Source organism: Dendropsophus ebraccatus, chromosome 10, assembly GCF_027789765.1.
Source record: "Dendropsophus ebraccatus isolate aDenEbr1 chromosome 10, aDenEbr1.pat, whole genome shotgun sequence".
Taxonomy (NCBI): Eukaryota; Metazoa; Chordata; class Amphibia; order Anura; family Hylidae; genus Dendropsophus; species Dendropsophus ebraccatus.
The window spans coordinates 96,062,803-96,082,089 of record NC_091463.1 but is presented as its reverse complement, the minus strand read 5'-3'; the positions used below and the strand labels follow the sequence as shown (position 1 = coordinate 96,082,089).

The following is a 19,287-nucleotide window of genomic DNA, read 5'->3' as shown; positions in this document are numbered from 1 at the left end:
AGAGACATATACACACACACATATGTTGTGACACACAGGTGAAGAGACAGACTGTCCTGAACACACGGAGATAAGAGACAGACAGGTGGGGAGAGTGCTACATGCCTGCAGTCGGTTGTGGGTAGGGAGAACAGGGCTGGTGTCTCGGTTGTACACACGCTGTTCTCCACGTGTGCGGAGTACAGGAGGAGCTGGCACAGAGAGTACAGTACAGAGGGTTAGTCATAATATCCGTAGGGAAAACTGTACTCTGTGTACTGTACAACCAGGGGCGGAACCTCCGCACTGTACTCAGCACTACCTGCCAGAGCGAGCGGACACTCAGAGACTGCCGCAGCTGGTAACTATACATCCTATACTCAGGCTATATACTGCACTATACACAGGAGCACTGCCACTATATACTATACCATATACAAGAGCACTGCCACTATATACTATACACAGGAGCACTGCTGCTATATACTATATCATATACAAGAGCACTGCTGCTATATACTATGTACAAGAGCACTGCTGCTATATACTATATACAAGAGCACTGCTGCTATATACTATATACAAGATCACTGCTGCTATATACTATACTATATACAAGATCACTGCTGCTATATACTATATACATGAGCACTGCTGCTATATACTTCACTATACACAGAAGCAATGCTGCTATATACTATATACAAGAGCACTGCTGCTATATACTATATACAAGAGCACTGCTGCTATATACTATACACAGAAGCACTGCTGCTATATACTATATCATATACAAGAGCACTGCCTCTATATACTATACACAGGAGCACTGCTGCTATATACTATACACAGGAGCACTGCCGCTATATACTATACACAGGATCACTATGTACTATACACAAGAGCACTGTATATAATAGATGAAGGTTCTGGACAGGGTCAGGGTAATAGGGTATATAATAGCTGCCCCCCCATATTCCCACAGCCTGAATGTAACTTTTCTTGTGCTTTAGTTTCAGGTTCTTCTCAGCTTCCCACCATGAAGTCCCCCCCAACAGAGACCGGACCTTCCAACCGGGAAGACGACAAAAATGTGGAGGCCAAACAGCCGCCGGCAACAACCAAAGAGAAGGCACAGAGCGAGACAGAAAAGGACTCCGGCTACTCCGGTAGGTGCCCACTATATCTGCCACACACTGCACTGATATCCCCGCTGTCAGTCTACATGTATCCGAAACTACACATCTTATACTACAACCCTCAATTAATGGGGTAGTTCAGCAAAAAAAAATGGTGGCAGAAAGTGCCAGAGAATTGTTATTTTCTTCTATTAAAAAATCTCCAGTCTCCCAATACTTAGCAGCAGCTGCAACCCCACCAGTCAACTGTTAAAAGGGTACACCAGTGAAAGTCTTTTTCTTTCATGTCACCTGGTTTCAGAAAGTTATATAGATTTGTAATTTACTTCTTTTTTACAAACTTCCATTCTTCCAGTACCTATCAACTGCTGTATGTCCTGCAGGAAGTGGTGTATTCTCTCCAGTCTGACACAGTGCTCTCTGCTGCCACCTCTGTCCATGTCAGGAACTGTCCAGAGCAGCAGCAGCATAATAATAGAAGTAAATTACAAATCTCTGGCACTTTCTCGCACCAGCTGATTCAAAAGAAAACATTTGGTGAACTACCCCTTTAAGCTCACTCATCGGCTTGCTAGCCTGCTGCTCTTGAAACCTGCTACCACATACTCCGGGTGCCTAGAAAAGCTGGCCCCAACTCAGGAGATGAGATATTTATCATCATCAGGCTGGAAAAGGTTATAAAGCCATCTCCAGACGCCCCCAATCCACAGCTGGACAGGTTGTGTACAGATGGAGGAGATTCAAGACCATTATTAACCCCCAAGAACGGACGATCAACAATGATCAAGAGCAAGAGCAAGGAGTATAGTAGTCTCCATAGAACAGACAGGGCACGACTGATATAAAAGGTTCGAGATTTCCTGATAATGAGCAGTGAATGAGAGAGGGGAGGGGGGCTGGGTAAAGTCTTTTTGGATGCAGATAATTGCATATTTGGCTAATAAAACCACTTACAAAGTTTCTTAAAATCACCTGGACTATTGATCTCTGCAAAAAAAAAAAAAAAAAAAAAAACACGACAGTGACACTAAGAATTTTACAAAGAAGACAAAAACAGGTCATAAAGGAACGACTGAGATTTCACCTCTTTTCAAATCTACTCCTGGCTTTGGCTGAAAAAATCTGTCAGATAATCTGTTGGTGTAATAGGGCCCTAAGACGTTCATTTGGAAACGTGTCTGACAAAGATCTGGGATCTTTTGAATCCCAAAAGCTCATAAGTCTAAAGCCCCTATTACATGGGGAGAGGAGCAAACAAGCGCTGTCATCGCTCGCTTGCTCCTTGTTATTATTATTATTTATTTATAAAGCGCCCTTAGTTCCAGAGCGCTATACAATAGATAGGCAACAGGCAGGAACAATACAAGATCAGAAAACATTACATGAAGGCAAAAGACAGACTGGTACATGGGGGTAGAGGACCCTGCCCGCGAGGGCTCACAATCTCTGCCGCCGCTATTACACACGTCGGCAGCAAGCAGGTGAGTCCAGGGTGGGGCCGCTAGATCGTCCGGGCAGCCCCCCAGGTGATTGCTAGATCGTCTTGGCAGCCCAGAGCGACGGCAGCGGATCGCTGCTATATTAGTCTTTTGACTTTCAACATGTTCAAAGACGAACGGCTGCAGCGATCAGACGACATCGTTCATATCAGCTGATCGTTGCCGTCTATTATACACGTCTGATATCGTCCGAATACGGCCGATAATCGTCTTGTGTAATAGGGCCTTAACTTTTTTTTGTTGGCCAATAAAGGTATCACTCCTAAAATACTAAGTATCTATCACCATATAAGATATACCAACAAATTGCAAAGGCAAATGTCTTTATGATCTGAATCTCCAGAGAACGTGGGGTATACAGCAAGACAATCGCCCTAAGAAAAAAAGCTTGATGTAGAAGAATGTAGTGTGAGGGTACGTGCACCCTATGGAATTCTCCCGGAGCACCGTATGATTTATCGGGTCACAGAGGTCTCCCGGGCCTACACTGCAGATCAACCTTCATAAACTAAGCAGGGGGGTGGGGGGTTAATAGCCAAGAGGTCACAGACTGGGCCCATTAATGTTGATAGTACTGGTGACTCCTCTTGACCATTGCTTGCAGGTCCCAACGTTGTCTGTCTTGGTTCCAGATTAAGTAGTCATTGTTCTGGTTATGTAATGACTCCCGCTGGTGTACTCTAATGAAGGGTCAATATGAGGGTTCTCAGTGTAATGTCCAGTGACCCTTCCTACACTGGGGCTGCCACACAAAGATGCCCATACACCTTATACTTGAGCCGGGTGTGGACAACTTTTGAAGGTGCATAGTTGCCTCCCGACTCTCCGACACGTCAGTGGCGAGAAGGGATGAGTGTGCTGAATTTGTATTACCAGTCACACTGAATGTTCACATACACGGGGAAGTCGGGAGAAACAACAGTTATTGGAAGTATATGACCATTAGATCTTCAGGGTGATTGCGGCAGACCATTTATATGGTGTATAGAGGGAACCTAATAACCCATGTTCTCCTTACAGACAGCAGCTCGGAAAGCTTCAGCTCGGAGGAGACGCCATCAACAACCAGCAGTGAGACCACCACCACCAGCGACACCCCTCAGACACAGACTGCATACACCCCTATCTACATCCTGCAGAATGTCGTCCTCAAACAGGTGAGGAAGCAAAGGAGAAAAACGTTTTATTCAATGGAAGCAAAAAAAAAATAAATAAAAAAGGATAAAAAGGCAAAAAACAACATCTGAGAAATAACTTGTTTATTAAACGGTTACAATATTTATGAGGGTCTCCAGGATTAGAGGGAAGACTATGCCCAGAACCAGTGCCCCCCCTCCCATTCATGGCCATGTCTGGTACTACGACTTGATCCTACTCTGGCGGTCCAGCCTTCCCTTCAACTCTGTAGACCCAATAATACACATCACATGGCGCTATTATGTCGGAGGGGATCGTGAGGTGCTACCCCCAATATTTACAGAGTCTTAATCCTTAATTCCACTTGTATCTTCAGTTCCAGAGATGACAGTCACTGCAGGATGTTGTTTTATCATGTAAATGTCTCTATACTGCCGCCCTTGTGGTGAACTATTGGCTAACTTTTCTCCATGTTTCCTCCATTCAGCCTCACGTTCTCCTCGTCCAACCTCCTCTCCGGCGCCATCGTAAAAGACCCGCCCCTTCCGCCTACCTTCCCATCCTGCGTTCTTACCCCAAGATTGCGCCACGTGTAACCCCTCTAAGCCCCAAACCCGACTGTCCCAAAGACACTGACCCCCTTCCTCCCACCTCCAAAACGTGCAAGCAGACAGCACCACAGCTTCTCGACGTATCCTTACGCTCTCTGGCCTTGTTGCGTCGGACACGAGAGACTCAGCGCTCTATTCGGGAGCTGAAGGTTCACACTAGACTCTACGAGAGGGCGCTGGAAGGTGAGGAAGGTGGATGGGAGCGGCTTCGGAGGGCGATGGAAAGAAGCGGAGGCTACCGGAAAGTTCCACCTGCAACCTGCTTAGACAGAACGGACGAAGCAATGGACACGGATGAGGCGTCCAACTCCAACACCTCAGACGACAACTCCGCAGAAGAGAAGCCAGAGACAAAGTCAGAACAGAATGTGACATCACCCGAGAAATCTATGACATCAGAGGCAGTGCCACCTGACAATGATACCGGGGGCGCGGCATGACCGCCATTCCCCGCCTACCTCATGGGGCTGTGCCCCTTTATTTGTACATTTAGATTTTTATAGCGTATAAACTTTATTTTATGGATGCCTGTCACTCACCGTCGCCCCCCTGTGCAGGAAATGATGAAGTGTTGGCTACAATCTGTATCTGCTTTGTCTCATCATGACATGAATTTCTGACAATTGTTTGATTGGTTCTTTGCCTCCATGTGACCTATAATAGCTGAACAACTAGTCCTAGTGGCCAGTTTGGGTAGTGCAGGCCAGGCCCAATGCCAGAGGCCAGGTTTAGGCGTCCAGAGCCTCCTCGTGCCGACGTTTCTTCGCTTTCTTCTTTTTCTTGCTGCTTCCCGATAATTGCGTGTCTTTTCTATTCGAGTCGATAACCCCGGAGGCGATGGCGCCAAATGGACGAAAGCGCTGCTTCAGTCCCGGAGGGATGGCTAATGGCGGCCGGTCGGGAATACTATGAAGAGCCGTGTGGTCTCCGTGAGCTTCGGCCAGAGTGATGACACCCTGTAGAGGAGCGGCCGCCACGAGCTTGTCCGCAGAGTCCTCTGACGGCCGCAGAAAGGCCTGCATGGGGAGTGCTGCACCGGGTGAGGACACCATGTGGTAATACTTCTTAACGCCGTCAACCTTGATCTTCTGCATCTTGTAGCCCGATAACGGGAAACGGTGAGAGTCAAAGCTGAAGACAGGAAGAGATGACAGTGTCACACCCAAAAGTATCCACACCCCAACACCAGTACTGCATGCACCCCCCTGCAACATGTCTGCAAAAACTCAGATACCAGCGCTACCCGCAGGACACAGGAGATAACAGTGTAATGAGCGGTATAATAGATGCATCAGCGCCACCTGCAGGACACAGGAGGTAACAGTGTAAAGATTGGTGTAACAGATGCTTAAAGGGGTACTCCAGCAAAAATCTTTTTCTTTAAAATCAACTGGTTTTAGAAAGTTATATATATTTGTAATTTACTTCTATTTAAAAATCTCAAGTCTTCCCATACTTATCAGCTGCTGTATGTCCTACAGGAAGTGGTGTATTCTTTCCACTCTGACACAGTGCTCCCTACTGCCACCTCTGTCCATGTCAGGAACTGCCCAGAGTAGGAGAGGTTTTCTATGGGGATTTGCTGCTGCTCTGGACAGTTCCTGACATGGACAGAGGTGGCAGCAGAGAGCACTGTGTCAGACTGGAGAGAATACACCACTTCCTGCAGGACATACAGCAGCTGATAAGTACTGGAAGACTGAAAATTTTTAAATAGAAGTAAATTACAAATTTGTATAACTTTCTGAAACCAGATGACATGAAAGAAAAAGGCTTTCACTGGTGTACCCTTTTAACAGTTGACTGGTGGGGTTGCCAGGTGCCCTGCCGCTCAGTATGTTCTGCCTGGAAAACCCCTTTAAAAGAGAATGTACCACATGAATACATATGTTACATTTTCTATATGATCTTATCAGTGCTGCAGAGCTGATTCTGCCTGTCTAGTCCTTATTTTATTCTTTGCACCTTCTATGTTCCCCTGGCCCCAGCATCCGTCCAGCAACGGCTGGGGGAAACACAGAAGACTTGTCACCAGGAGGCGGACATCCCTATATGCGCTGGGGGCTCCAGTGCATTATCCTAAGTGTAAAACAGCAAAAAACATTGGGAACCGGGCTGTAGATGAAAGGAAAAAAAAGGACCAGACAGGCAGAATCAGCTCTGCAGTACTGATAAGGTTGTACTGTACATATCATATGGTACATTCATTTTAAATTTCCTTTGCAGGTATCATGGTGTAATTTAGTGTCCTCAAACCATGGCTGCTGCAAAACTAGAAAGACTATTGGGGCATTATGGGAGCAGTAGGTTTCCAGCAGCTACAGAGCCACAGGTTGCTGAACACTGGCATAACGCGCAGTATAATAAATGCATCAGCGCCACCTGCAGGACACAGGAGGTAACACAGTGTAATGCTCAGTATAATAGATGCATCAGCGCCACCTGCAGGACACAGGAGGTAACACAGTGTAATGCTCAGTATAATAGATGCATCAGCGCCACCTGCAGGACAAAGGAGGTAACACAGTGTAATAGATGCATCAGCACCATCTGCAGGACACAGGAGGTAACACAGTGTAATAGATGCATCAGCACCATCTGCAGGACACAGGAGGTAACACAGTGTAATAGATGCATCAGCACCATCTGCAGGACACAGGAGGTAACACAGTGTAATGCTCAGTATAATAGATGCATCAGCGCCACCTGCAGGACACAGGAAGTAACACAGTGTAATAGATGCATCATCGCCATCTGCAGGACACAGGAGGTAACACAGTGTAATGCTCAGTATAATAGATGCATCAGCGCCACCTGCAGGACACAGGAGGTAACAGTGTAATGATGAGTATAATAAATGCAGATCGCGGTCTCACATATGTGTTATGTCGCTTGTTGCAATGTGACCACACAATCTTTAGGTGTGATGTCACTGTGTGATCACATCACATGACCAAAAATGCGGTGTGGCTCCACAGCCTTAGATGCTGCAGCGCCACTTGTAGGACATAAGAGGTAACAAGTCTAATGATTAGTATAGGGTTACGTCCACATCAGCAAAAAGCCATACGTGTGTATAAATAACCATCCTCAATATATACTGAACCCATAAAGATGGATAGAACCAATGCAATTCTGTCCCACAAATACAGCAGTTCACCGCTCCTCCTCCTCTTCTGAACAGACCTGGAGCAGACTGTCTCACCGACAACAGAAATATGAAAGGAAACCCAGCACACCGGCAGAGCGTCCGTACTAGGAAACATCATACAGACTATGTCCGGTCTATACATCTCTATGGGTACTCTGCAGTATACATTAAAGAGGTACTCCAGCAAAAAAGTTTTTCTTTTAAATCAACTGGTTATAGAAAGTTATATAGATTTGTAAATTACTTCTATTTAAGAATCTCCAGTCTTCCCATACTTATCAGCTGCTGTATGTCCTGAAGAAGTGGTGTATTCTTTTCAGTCTGACACAGTGCTCTCTGCTGCCACCTCTGTCCATGGCAGGAACTGTCCAGAGCAGGAGAGGTTTCTATGGGGATTTGCTACAGCTGATAAGTACTGGAAGACTGGAGATTTTTAAATAGAAGTCATTCACAAATCTATATGCTGGAGTACCCCTTTAAGACATCTCTCTGCTTGCTTGATTTCTGACAGATACACAAGGTATGTCACTTTACTGATGTAAACACAACAGCGCCACCTGCAGGATACAGAATAGTGAAGTATCATACTGGGTGTAGAATGGTTGGGCTCAGACGAGGATTTGGCTCTGATAAGCTGCCAGAGGATGTGAGGATCACATAGTACTGCGGACGGATGAGGAGTCTCCTGGTTTGTTAGAAGCCGCCATCATGGTGATAATCCATTCATCGGTCCTCCTCTGTATAACCCTAGAGTGCCACTAATTCTTAGGGATCCCAGGACACCACAGAATGGGACCACAACTCCCATCATACAGCTCTATGTATAAGCTGGCCAACCCATTCAGCACCATAACTACACTACACGGCCAGAAGTTAGTGGCCCCTCTTATTCGGTGTTACAGCCACATAGACTGTGTGATCTCCTAGATCTGCCCGGGTCACCTGTAAGTGCTCGTAGCGCATCACAGCAGTGTGTAGGGTTATCGACAGCGCGGCCAAAGGCTGAGAACCCTCCAGCATCACTATACACCCATACAGATCTCTGATGACCCCTGAATGATGGGTGGGGAAACCCCACAGACACATCTCTCATACATCCACTGCCCCCTCACCTCTCAGGGGTAAAGTCTGCCGGGGCCTTGATCAGCCAGAACTCTGTATCCGGTTCACAGGTCACCGTCCCGTCACAGTCCGCCACAGGGTTAAAGTCCAAAGGGCACCGGAAGCTACGACGGCCGCCACCTGTGGGACATAAGGCTGATCAATACCACGGTCACATGATAGGTGTGCACCCACTAACTACTCCCCCAACAACTGCCACCACCATCCTCATCATCCATCTCCTCACCCCATCATAATCATTACCTCTATCCTCCTCCTCATCACCACCATTATTATCATCCTCTTCCACTGTTATCCTACTCCCTGTCACAATCACCACCATCCATCTCCTCACACGCTGCTGACATTGGTTTCTTATTCACAGGATTTTTCCTTTTTTATCCATTTGTCTTACAAAAAATTGCAATAATCATAACTGACCCGTAAGTGAGGAGCCCCGAGGGGAATGGAGTTAAAATTTGTAAAACTGCGATTTAAAAGAAAAATTACGTTTGGGCGACTGATGTCACACTGATAATACAGAGAGGGGGGACCCCGCATCACACTGGTACTACACAGAGAGGGGGGACCCCGCATCACACTGATAATACACAGAGAGAGGGACCCCGCATCACACTGATACTACACAGAGAGGGGGACCCCGCATCACACTGATACTACACAGAGAGGCCCAGCATCACACTGATACTACACAGAGAGGGGGACCCCGCATCACACTGATACTACACAGAGAGGCCCAGCATCACACTGATACTACACAGAGAGAGGGACCCCGCATCACACTGATAATACAGAGAGGGGGGACCCCGCATCATACTGATACTACACAGAGAGGGGGACCCCGCATCACACTGATACTACACAGAGAGGCCCAGCATCACACTGATACTACACAGAGAGGGGGACCCCGCATCACACTGATACTACACAGAGAGGCCCAGCATCACACTGATACTACACAGAGAGAGGGACCCCGCATCACACTGATAATACAGAGAGGGGGGACCCCGCATCATACTGATACTACACAGAGAGAGGGGACCCCGCATCACACTGATACTACACAGAGAGGAGGGGACCCCTCATCACACTGATGCTACACAGAGAGGGGGGACCCCGCATCACACTGATACTACACAGAGAGGGGGGACCCTGCATCACACTGATACTACACAGAGAGGGGGGACCCTGCATCACACTGATACTACACAGAGAGAGGGGACCCCGCATCACACTGATGCTACACAGAGAGGGGGGACCCCTCATCACACTGATGCTACACAGAGAGAGGGACCCCGCATCACACTGATACTACACAGAGAGGGGGACCCCGCATCACACTGATACTACACAGAGAGGCCCAGCATCACACTGATACTACACAGAGAGGGGGACCCCGCATCACACTGATACTACACAGAGAGGCCCAGCATCACACTGATACTACACAGAGAGAGGGACCCCGCATCACACTGATAATACAGAGAGGGGGGACCCCGCATCATACTGATACTACACAGAGAGAGGGGGGACCCAGCATCACACTGATACTACACAGAGAGAGGGGGGACCCCGCATCACACTGATACTACACAGAGAGGGGGGACCCCGCATCACACTGATACTACACAGAGAGGGGGACCCCGCATCACACTGATACTACACAGAGAGGGGGACCCCGCATCACACTGATGCTACACAGAGAGGGGGACCCCTCATCACACTGATGCTACACAGAGAGGGGGGACCCCGCATCATACTGATGCTACACAGAGAGGGGGGACCCCGCATCACACTGATACTACACAGAGAGGAGGGGACCCCTCATCACACTGATGCTACACAGGGACCCCGCATCACACTGATACTACACAGAGAGGGGGGACCCCGCATCACACTGATACTACACAGAGAGGGGGACCCCGCATCACACTGATGCTACACAGAGAGGGGGACCCCGCATCACACTGATAATACAGAGAGGGGGGACCCCGCATCATACTGATACTACACAGAGAGAGGGGGGACCCAGCATCACACTGATACTACACAGAGAGAGGGGGGACCCCGCATCACACTGATACTACACAGAGAGGGGGGACCCCGCATCACACTGATACTACACAGAGAGGGGGACCCCGCATCACACTGATACTACACAGAGAGGGGGACCCCGCATCACACTGATGCTACACAGAGAGGGGGACCCCTCATCACACTGATGCTACACAGAGAGGGGGGACCCCGCATCATACTGATGCTACACAGAGAGGGGGGACCCCGCATCACACTGATACTACACAGAGAGGGGGGACCCTGCATCACACTGATACTACAGAGAGAGGGGGGGAACCCGCATCACACTGATACTACACAGAGAGGGGGGACCCTGCATCACACTGATACTACAGAGAGAGGGGGACCCCGCATCACACTGATACTACACAGAGAGGGGGACCCCGCATCACACTGATACTACACAGTGAGGGGGGGCCCCGCATCACACACAAGAGTTTAGCCTGGCCCAAAGTGGTTCTGGGTGTAGACACTGGCATATGGGTATTTTTTTCCTGATTTTGGTAAATAACTGGTGTTTTCACAGGGTTAATGTATTTGGGCCACTGATCTGCCCAGTTTGGTGCCATTTTTTACATCCAGAACAACTTTGGGCCAGGCTGGACGGCGCCCCTCTCCGTCTGGTATCAATGTTGCTTCAGTCGTCCAAAGTCTCCCCCCCCCCCCCAATTTTGTCTTTTACCGCTGATGCCCATTTTATGCCAACCACTGGGCACTTCTGTCCCTTTTTACCTCCACTCCTCTCAGGGCTCCTCACTTATGGGTCATATATGATTATTATAGATTTTCTGTAAGAAATACGGCTAAAAGACGAAAAAGAAAAATCCTGTGACTAAGAAACCAACTTCTGCATCGTTCTCCTCATCCAAAGCCATTACTTCCATCCTCCTCCAACCCATTATCACAATCACCACTGTCGTCATCATCATCACTCAGCACAGGGAGCCCACATACTGCAGACAGGCTCTCCATCCATCACACATTCCCCGGCACATGGAGCACGGGGGCCGCCATCTTACCCTCCATCGCTCCGCTTGTTGTGACAGGTGACGTCACTTCCGCTGACAGCGACACTAGAGGGAAAACTACATCTCTGAGAAACACATGAGAGCGTCGTTGACTGAGCCTCAAGTGACTGGAGAAAACCCCGCCCACAAACACGTCACAACCCCTTCAACGAGACACCGGGTACAACAATGTGCTTGAAACCACGCCCAAAAGTGTAACAGCGCACCAACCACAACACGTGTATTGCGCCTTAGCCACGCCCAATGCTTTAAGGCCCCACCCCCAGAAATATGCCCATCAGGACTAAGTGTAAAATACAGGCAGCAGCGCCACCTGCAGGGTGATACGTGCCAGACCCCTCTACATAATATATAAGTATAAAATACAAGTACTGTATTATACAATGTGTGGAATACTATCCAGTATACAGTGTGCACCATTATAATATATATGTATATATAATGTCATATAATAGTGCTATATATATATATATATATAATGTCATATAATAGTGCTATATGTGTATATATATATATATATATATATATATATATATATATATATAATGTGATATAATATATATGTATATATAATGTCATATATCACATTATATATATATATATATATATATATACACACACACACATATAGTACTATTATATGACATTATATATATAGCACTATTATATGACATTATATATAGCACTATTATATGACATTATATATATAGCACTATTATATGACATTTTATATAGCACTATTATATGACATTATATATATATAGCACTATTATATGACATTATATATATATATATATATATATATACATAGCACTATTATATGACATTATATATATATATATATATATATATATATATATATATAGCACTATTATATGACATTATATATATATATATAGCACTATTATATGACATTATATATATATATAGCACTATTATATGACATTATATATATATATAGCACTATTATATGACATTATATATATATAGCACTATTATATGACATTATATATATATATATATAGCACTGTTATATGACATTATATATATATAGCACTATTATATGTCATTATATATATTATATGGCATGAATTATTATATGATGGATTAAACTGATTGCTTTTCTCCTACCGGTGTTTAGTACACCATATTGCTTTCAATTTTTACACCTATGAGTCGTACTTTGTAATGACATGTTTAATTTTTCAATAAAATATGCTACAAAACTGCAAAAAAAAATTTGAAATTGGAAAAAAAAAGAGCAACTTTTCAAATATCAGGAGGGTTTTATTTACATTTTTTCTGAGATGTGATAAGACCAAAATCAGCCATTTAGCACTTTTTTTTTTGTGCTTGTGCGAGATCAGGAATGTGATATAATAATAGTATAATATGTGACAATAGCAAATATATATTAGTTTATATTTTTATTTAAAAAATAGGAAAAAAGGGGGAGTGATTTATATTTTTATTATGGGACTTCTATAAGCAATACTATGAGTGCTCATGGAATTCAGCACATACAAAGGGAATCACTTCATTAGCTCAGCAATCTGCTTATCAGCCGGCTGCCTATGAAGTCTTTGCCGCTCCACCCTGGGTGCCTGGAAAAGCTGGATCCAGTCCTGGGAGAGGTTTCCTGGTATAATCTGAGGTTATTGGGGGGAAAGATCAGAAGCAACATGAGAAAATATCACTTTACTGACTAGTAGTAGATGCTAGGAGGAAACTTTTGGCTGCTGTCACATGTCAGTTTTTGAGCCTATGTAATGGTGCGTTTACAGATCTTTGAAGCCAAAGCCAGGAACAGACTATGTCACAGAACAGGTCATGAAGGAGAGAGATTTCTCCTCTTTTCAAATCCATTCCTGGCTTTGGCTTCAAAAACCTGTCGGATAATCTTTGTGTGTTAACGCACCATAAGGGCTCTTGTACCTTATGGAAAATGTGCGGATTCTGTGCACCCTGCTTGAAGATCTGCCCGTCCCATAGGCTCCATTCTATGGTCCGGCAGATTACGCCGTCCACTCCTGGCTTTGGCTCAGAAACTGCAGGATGTGATCGCACTAGAGATGAGCGAACCGGGTTCGGGTCGATCCGAACCTGAACTTTCGGCATTTGATTAGCGGTGGCTGCTGAGGTTGGATAAAGCCCTAAGGCTATGTGGAAATCATGGATATAGTCATTGGCTGTATCCATGTTTTCCAGACAACCTTAGAGCTTTATCCAAGTTCAGCAGCCCCAGCTAATCAAATGCCGAAGGTTCGGGTTCGGATCGACTCGAACCCGAACCCGGTTCGCTCATCTATAGTAGAGACCTTGGTAGCCAATGTAGAAAAATATAGTCAAAGAGAGGCCCTTGCACGAGGGTGACAAGTCTTAGGCAGGAGTATCACTGGACAGCTGTATGGACAATGGGGAAGAAGCCCTTTTTCTTGCTGGGGACGTCAGGGTAGGAGACTAAGGACCAGCCAAGCTCTGTGGCACCAGAAAAGGTGATGTAGGGAGCACCACAAGATCGGGGGATGGGAGCGGGACCACCACCATAGAATAGTGTGCCAGTCACTGACCAAAGCAGCATTACCATGATAGGCCCAGCAGAACGGGACCGATTGAGCCTGAGAGAAGATGGAGGACACTACCCTGTATATACAGGATGAGCTCAGGAAGTCCATGACCGCTGACAGATGTCACTACCTATGGTTAGTGGGACTGGCAATAGGAAACTACAACCAGCCAAACCAGAGACCAGAAACGTAAGAGACTGGAGTATCAAGAAGGTGGAGTCATATCTGCATTAAAGAGGTTATCCAGCTCTACAAAAACATGGCTACTTTCTTCCAGAGACAGCACCGCTCATGACCCCAGTTCAGGTGTGGTGTGCAATTAAAGGGGTAGTTCAGGGGGAAAAATATTTCAAATCAACTGGTGCCAAAAAGTTTTGTAGATTTGTACTTCTATAAAAAACAATCTCCAGTAATCCAGTACATAACAGGACATACAGCAGCTAATAAGTACTGAAATACTGGAGATTGTTTTTGGAAGTGGTGTATTCTCACCAGTCTGACACAGTGCTCTCTGCTGCCACCTCTGTCCATGTCAGGAACTGTCCAGAGCAGCAGCAAATCTGTTCCTGTTTACTCCTCTTTCACCATGGTCCTAGTTAACCGGACTTTTATGTTACTATATCTCACATGTAACCATAAGCTTTATTGTATCCTACTATGCCGCGCTTTGTACAAATACATGTTTTATTTGGCATTTGTTAAAATACTTTTGAAAAATTTTCAATAAAAAGATTGAACAGAAAACCGCTTCTGCTCTCCACACTGGAAAGAATACACCACTTCCTTCAGGACATACAGCAGCTGATAAGTACTGGAAGACTAGAGATTTTTTTTTTTAATGGAAGTAAATTACAAATCTCTGGCTCTTTCTGGCACCAGTTGATTTGAAAGAAAAATATTTTTGGTGAACTACCCCTTTAAGGGCTTCTCGTTCTCCTGACAGCAATGAGATGATGAAACTATGTTAGAATGATTTTATTGCTCTGAGTATGGCGGCCATTACTTACTTTTATAAGAATGAGTCAATGCTATCGCCCCGTCCTCGTCTGATAACGCACAGGGTGTTGTGGCGATGAAAGGTACGACCGTCAGCAGTGATGAAGGGCGGGACGTTGGCTAGCGGCCACAATTCCATCTATTCCTGAGATTACGGACGCACTCGGACACCTTCTATTCTTAGACCTGACTCTCTGAGCTCCCCGGCGATGGTCACAATAATAACAATTATATGCTTCCATTATTCTCACACCATCATACAACAATGTAGCTATGGTGGTACGGAAAGTGTGCGCCTCTTACTGGAAGGGGGCGGGGCTGGACTCCATAGGTTTCCCACTATATGGTAGAAGAGGATCAGGCACAGGGCAATTGCACGATCCCAAATCATAAACCACAAAATAGTCAGAGCGGGTGGGGCGGCAGAGACAGGGATGGTGCTGGGGAAAGACAGGTGGGGGCAGATTAGGAGTATGCACACTGGCCCTTTAAGTAGCATGGAGAGGCACACACACCCCTCCTACAGGCCAGACCAGGAACAGCAGGAAGGATGCAGCATAGAGGGTCAGAGAGAGAGCCCAGTCAGCGGTGAGAGCAGAGGCCTGGGGGTCACATACATGGGAAGTGTTATATATAGTATGATAGACCGGGGTGGGAGGTATATTGTATGTTGTGGAGTGATATAGCGTGTGGGGTGTTACATGGTAGAGTATACTGTGGTGTGACGTGAGGTATATTGTATGTTGTGGAGTGATATAGCGTGTGGGGTGTTACATGGTAGAGTATACTGTGGTGTGACGTGAGGTATATTGTATGTTGTGGAGTAATATACAGTGTGGGGGTGTTACATGGTATAATATACCGGGTGTGACGTGAGGTATATTGTGGAGTGATATAGAGTGTGGGGTATTATATTGTATATTATACAGTGTGAGGTGTTACATGGTATATAATATACTGTGGTGTCATATATGTTGAAGTGTTGTATATAGAGATGAGCGAATCGGGTTTGAGTCGATCCCAACCCAAACGTTCGGCATTTGATTAGCTGGGGCTGCTGAACTTGGATAAAGCTCTAAGGTTGTCTGGGAAACATGGATACAGCCAATGACTATATCCATGATTTCCACATAGCCTTAGGGCTTTATCCAACTTCAGCAGCCACCGCTAATCAAATGCCGAACGATCGGGTTCGGATCGACTCCAGCATGCTCCAGGTTCACTCATCTCTAGTTGTATACAATATACTGTGCAAAATGCTGTACGGTATATTATTCGGTGCAGAGGTGTACTGGTATACTGAATATTCTGGTGTAGTATACAGTGTGGTGTATTATAGGGTATATTATGCAGTGTACAGGGTTATAGGGTGTGTGTGTGTGTGTATATATATATATATATATATATATATATATTATAATGAGCAGGAAATTATAAAATATACTGAATGATCTGGAGAATTCGGTCTATATACAGTGTATATAGTGTGAGGGGAATATACAGAGTGTATATAGGGGTGAGTGTATTATACATTGTATATAGTGTGAGGGTATTATACTGTGTATATAGGGTGAGGGGATTATACAGTGTATATAGGGTGAGGGATTATACTGTGTATATAGGAGTAAGGGTATTGTATATAGGAGTGAGGATATTATACAGTGTATATAGGGTGAGGGTATTACACAGTGTATATAGGGGTGAGGGTATTACACAGTGTATATAGGGGTGAGGGTATTACACAGTGTATATAGGGGTGAGGGTATTATACAGTGTATATAGGGGTGAGGGTATTATACAGTGTATATAGGGTGAGGGGATTATACAGTGTATATAGGGGTGAGGGGATTATACAGTGTATATAGGGGTGAGGGTATTATACAGTGTATATAGGGGTGAGGGTATTATACAGTGTATATAGGGGTGAGGGTATTATACAGTGTATATAGGGGTGAGGGTATTATACAGTGTATATAGGGTGAGGGTATTATACAGTGTATATAGGGTGAGGGGATTATACAGTGTATATAGGGGTGAGGGGATTATACAGTGTATATAGGGGTGAGGGGATTATACAGTGTATATAGGGGTGAGGGTATTATACAGTGTATATAGGGGTGAGGGGATTATACAGTGTATATAGGGTGAGGGGATTATACAGTGTATATAGGGTGAGGGGATTATACAGTGTATATAGGGTGAGGGTATTACACAGTGTATATAGGGGTGAGGGGATTACACAGTGTATATAGGGGTGAGGGGTTTATACAGTGTATATAGTGTGAGGGGATTATACAGTGTATATAGGGGTGAGGGGATTATACAGTGTATATAGGGGTGAGGGGATTATACAGTGTATATAGGGGTGAGGGTATTATACAGTGTATATAGGGGTGAGGGGATTATACAGTGTATATAGGGTGAGGGGATTATACAGTGTATATAGGGTGAGGGGATTATACAGTGTATATAGGGTGAGGGTATTACACAGTGTATATAGGGGTGAGGGGATTACACGGTGTATATAGGGGTGAGGGGTTTATACAGTGTATATAGTGTGAGGGGATTATACAGTGTATATAGGGGTGAGGGGATTATACAGTGTATATAGGGGTGAGGGGATTATACAGTGTATATAGGGGTGAGGGTATTATACAGTGTATATAGGGGTGAGGGGATTATACAGTGTATATAGGGTGAGGGGATTATACAGTGTATATAGGGTGAGGGGATTATACAGTGTATATAGGGTGAGGGTATTACACAGTGTATATAGGGGTGAGGGGATTACACAGTGTATATAGGGGTGAGGGGTTTATACAGTGTATATAGTGTGAGGGGATTATACAGTGTATATAGGGGTGAGGGGATTATACAGTGTATATAGGGGTAAGGGGATTATACAGTGTATATAGGGTGAGGGGATTATACAGTGTATATAGGGGTGAGGGGATTATACAGTGTATATAGGGTGAGGGGATTATACAGTGTATATAGGGGTGATGGTATTATACAGTGTATATAGGGGTGAGGGGATTATACAGTGTATATAGGGGTGAGGGGATTATACAGTGTATATAGGGGTAAGGGGATTATACAGTGTATATAGGGTGAGGGGATTACACAGTGTATATAGGGGTGAGGGGATTACACAGTGTATATAGGGGTGAGGGGATTACACAGTGTATATAGGGGTGAGGGGATTACACAGTGTATATAGGGGTGAGGGGATTACACAGTGTATATAGGGGTGAGGGGATTACACAGTGTATATAGGGGTGAGGGGATTATACAGAGTGTATATAGGAGTGAGGGTATTATACAGTGTATATAGGGTGAGGGGATTATACAGTGTATATAGTATGAGGGGATTATACTGTGTATATAGTATGAGGGGATTATACTGTGTATATATAGGGGTGAGGGGATTACACAGTGTATATAGGGGTGAGGGGATTACACAGTGTATATAGGGGTGAGTGTGTTATACATTGTATATAGGGGTGAGGGGATTATACAGTGTATATAGGGGTGAGGGGATTACACAGTGTATATAGGGGTGAGGGGATTACACAGTGTATATAGGGGTGAGGGGATTATACAGTGTATATAGGGGTGAGGGTATTATACAGTGTATATAGGGGTGAGGGGATTACACAGTGTATATAGGGGTGAGGGGATTATACTGTGTATATAGGGGTGAGGGGATTATACTGTGTATATAGTGTGTGGGGATTATACAGTGTATATAGGGGTGAGGGTATTATACAGTGTTTATAGTATGAGGGGATTTCGATCCCATTATCCATATTTCCGGTGACTACCGGGCAGGGTCACAGACTCCCAGTTCCACGTGAAGACGCCGGCCCGTATCTCAGCCCTGGGCACTGTCGGGAGGAGTGGTGTGCTGTGGACCCGGGGTGCGTTGGGACTTGTAGTTCGCCAGTATCTCTTCTCGTTGAGCGCTGAGGAGGCGGGGCAG

At 45.3% G+C, this 19,287-nt stretch overlaps 2 protein-coding genes across 2 annotated transcripts; one reads left to right on the top strand and one right to left on the bottom strand.

The window, feature by feature from the left end:
- Positions 1 to 318: 318 nt before the first annotated feature.
- On the top strand, positions 319 to 4,988 carry LOC138802355 (CLOCK-interacting pacemaker-like). Its single transcript, XM_069985560.1, has 4 exons — positions 319 to 340; positions 993 to 1,148; positions 3,638 to 3,774; positions 4,242 to 4,988. The coding sequence occupies exons 2-4, from the start codon at positions 1,019 to 1,021 to the stop codon at positions 4,803 to 4,805; spliced, it is 831 nt and encodes a 276-aa protein (XP_069841661.1). The 5' UTR covers positions 319 to 340; positions 993 to 1,018; the 3' UTR covers positions 4,806 to 4,988.
- On the bottom strand, positions 3,860 to 19,265 carry POLR1G (RNA polymerase I subunit G). Its single transcript, XM_069985561.1, has 4 exons — positions 19,130 to 19,265; positions 11,734 to 11,787; positions 8,629 to 8,758; positions 3,860 to 5,496 (listed from the first exon to the last, which is right to left on the bottom strand). The coding sequence occupies exons 2-4, from the start codon at positions 11,738 to 11,740 to the stop codon at positions 5,094 to 5,096; spliced, it is 540 nt and encodes a 179-aa protein (XP_069841662.1). The 5' UTR covers positions 11,741 to 11,787; positions 19,130 to 19,265; the 3' UTR covers positions 3,860 to 5,093.
- Between the last annotated feature and the right edge of the window lie 22 nt (positions 19,266 to 19,287).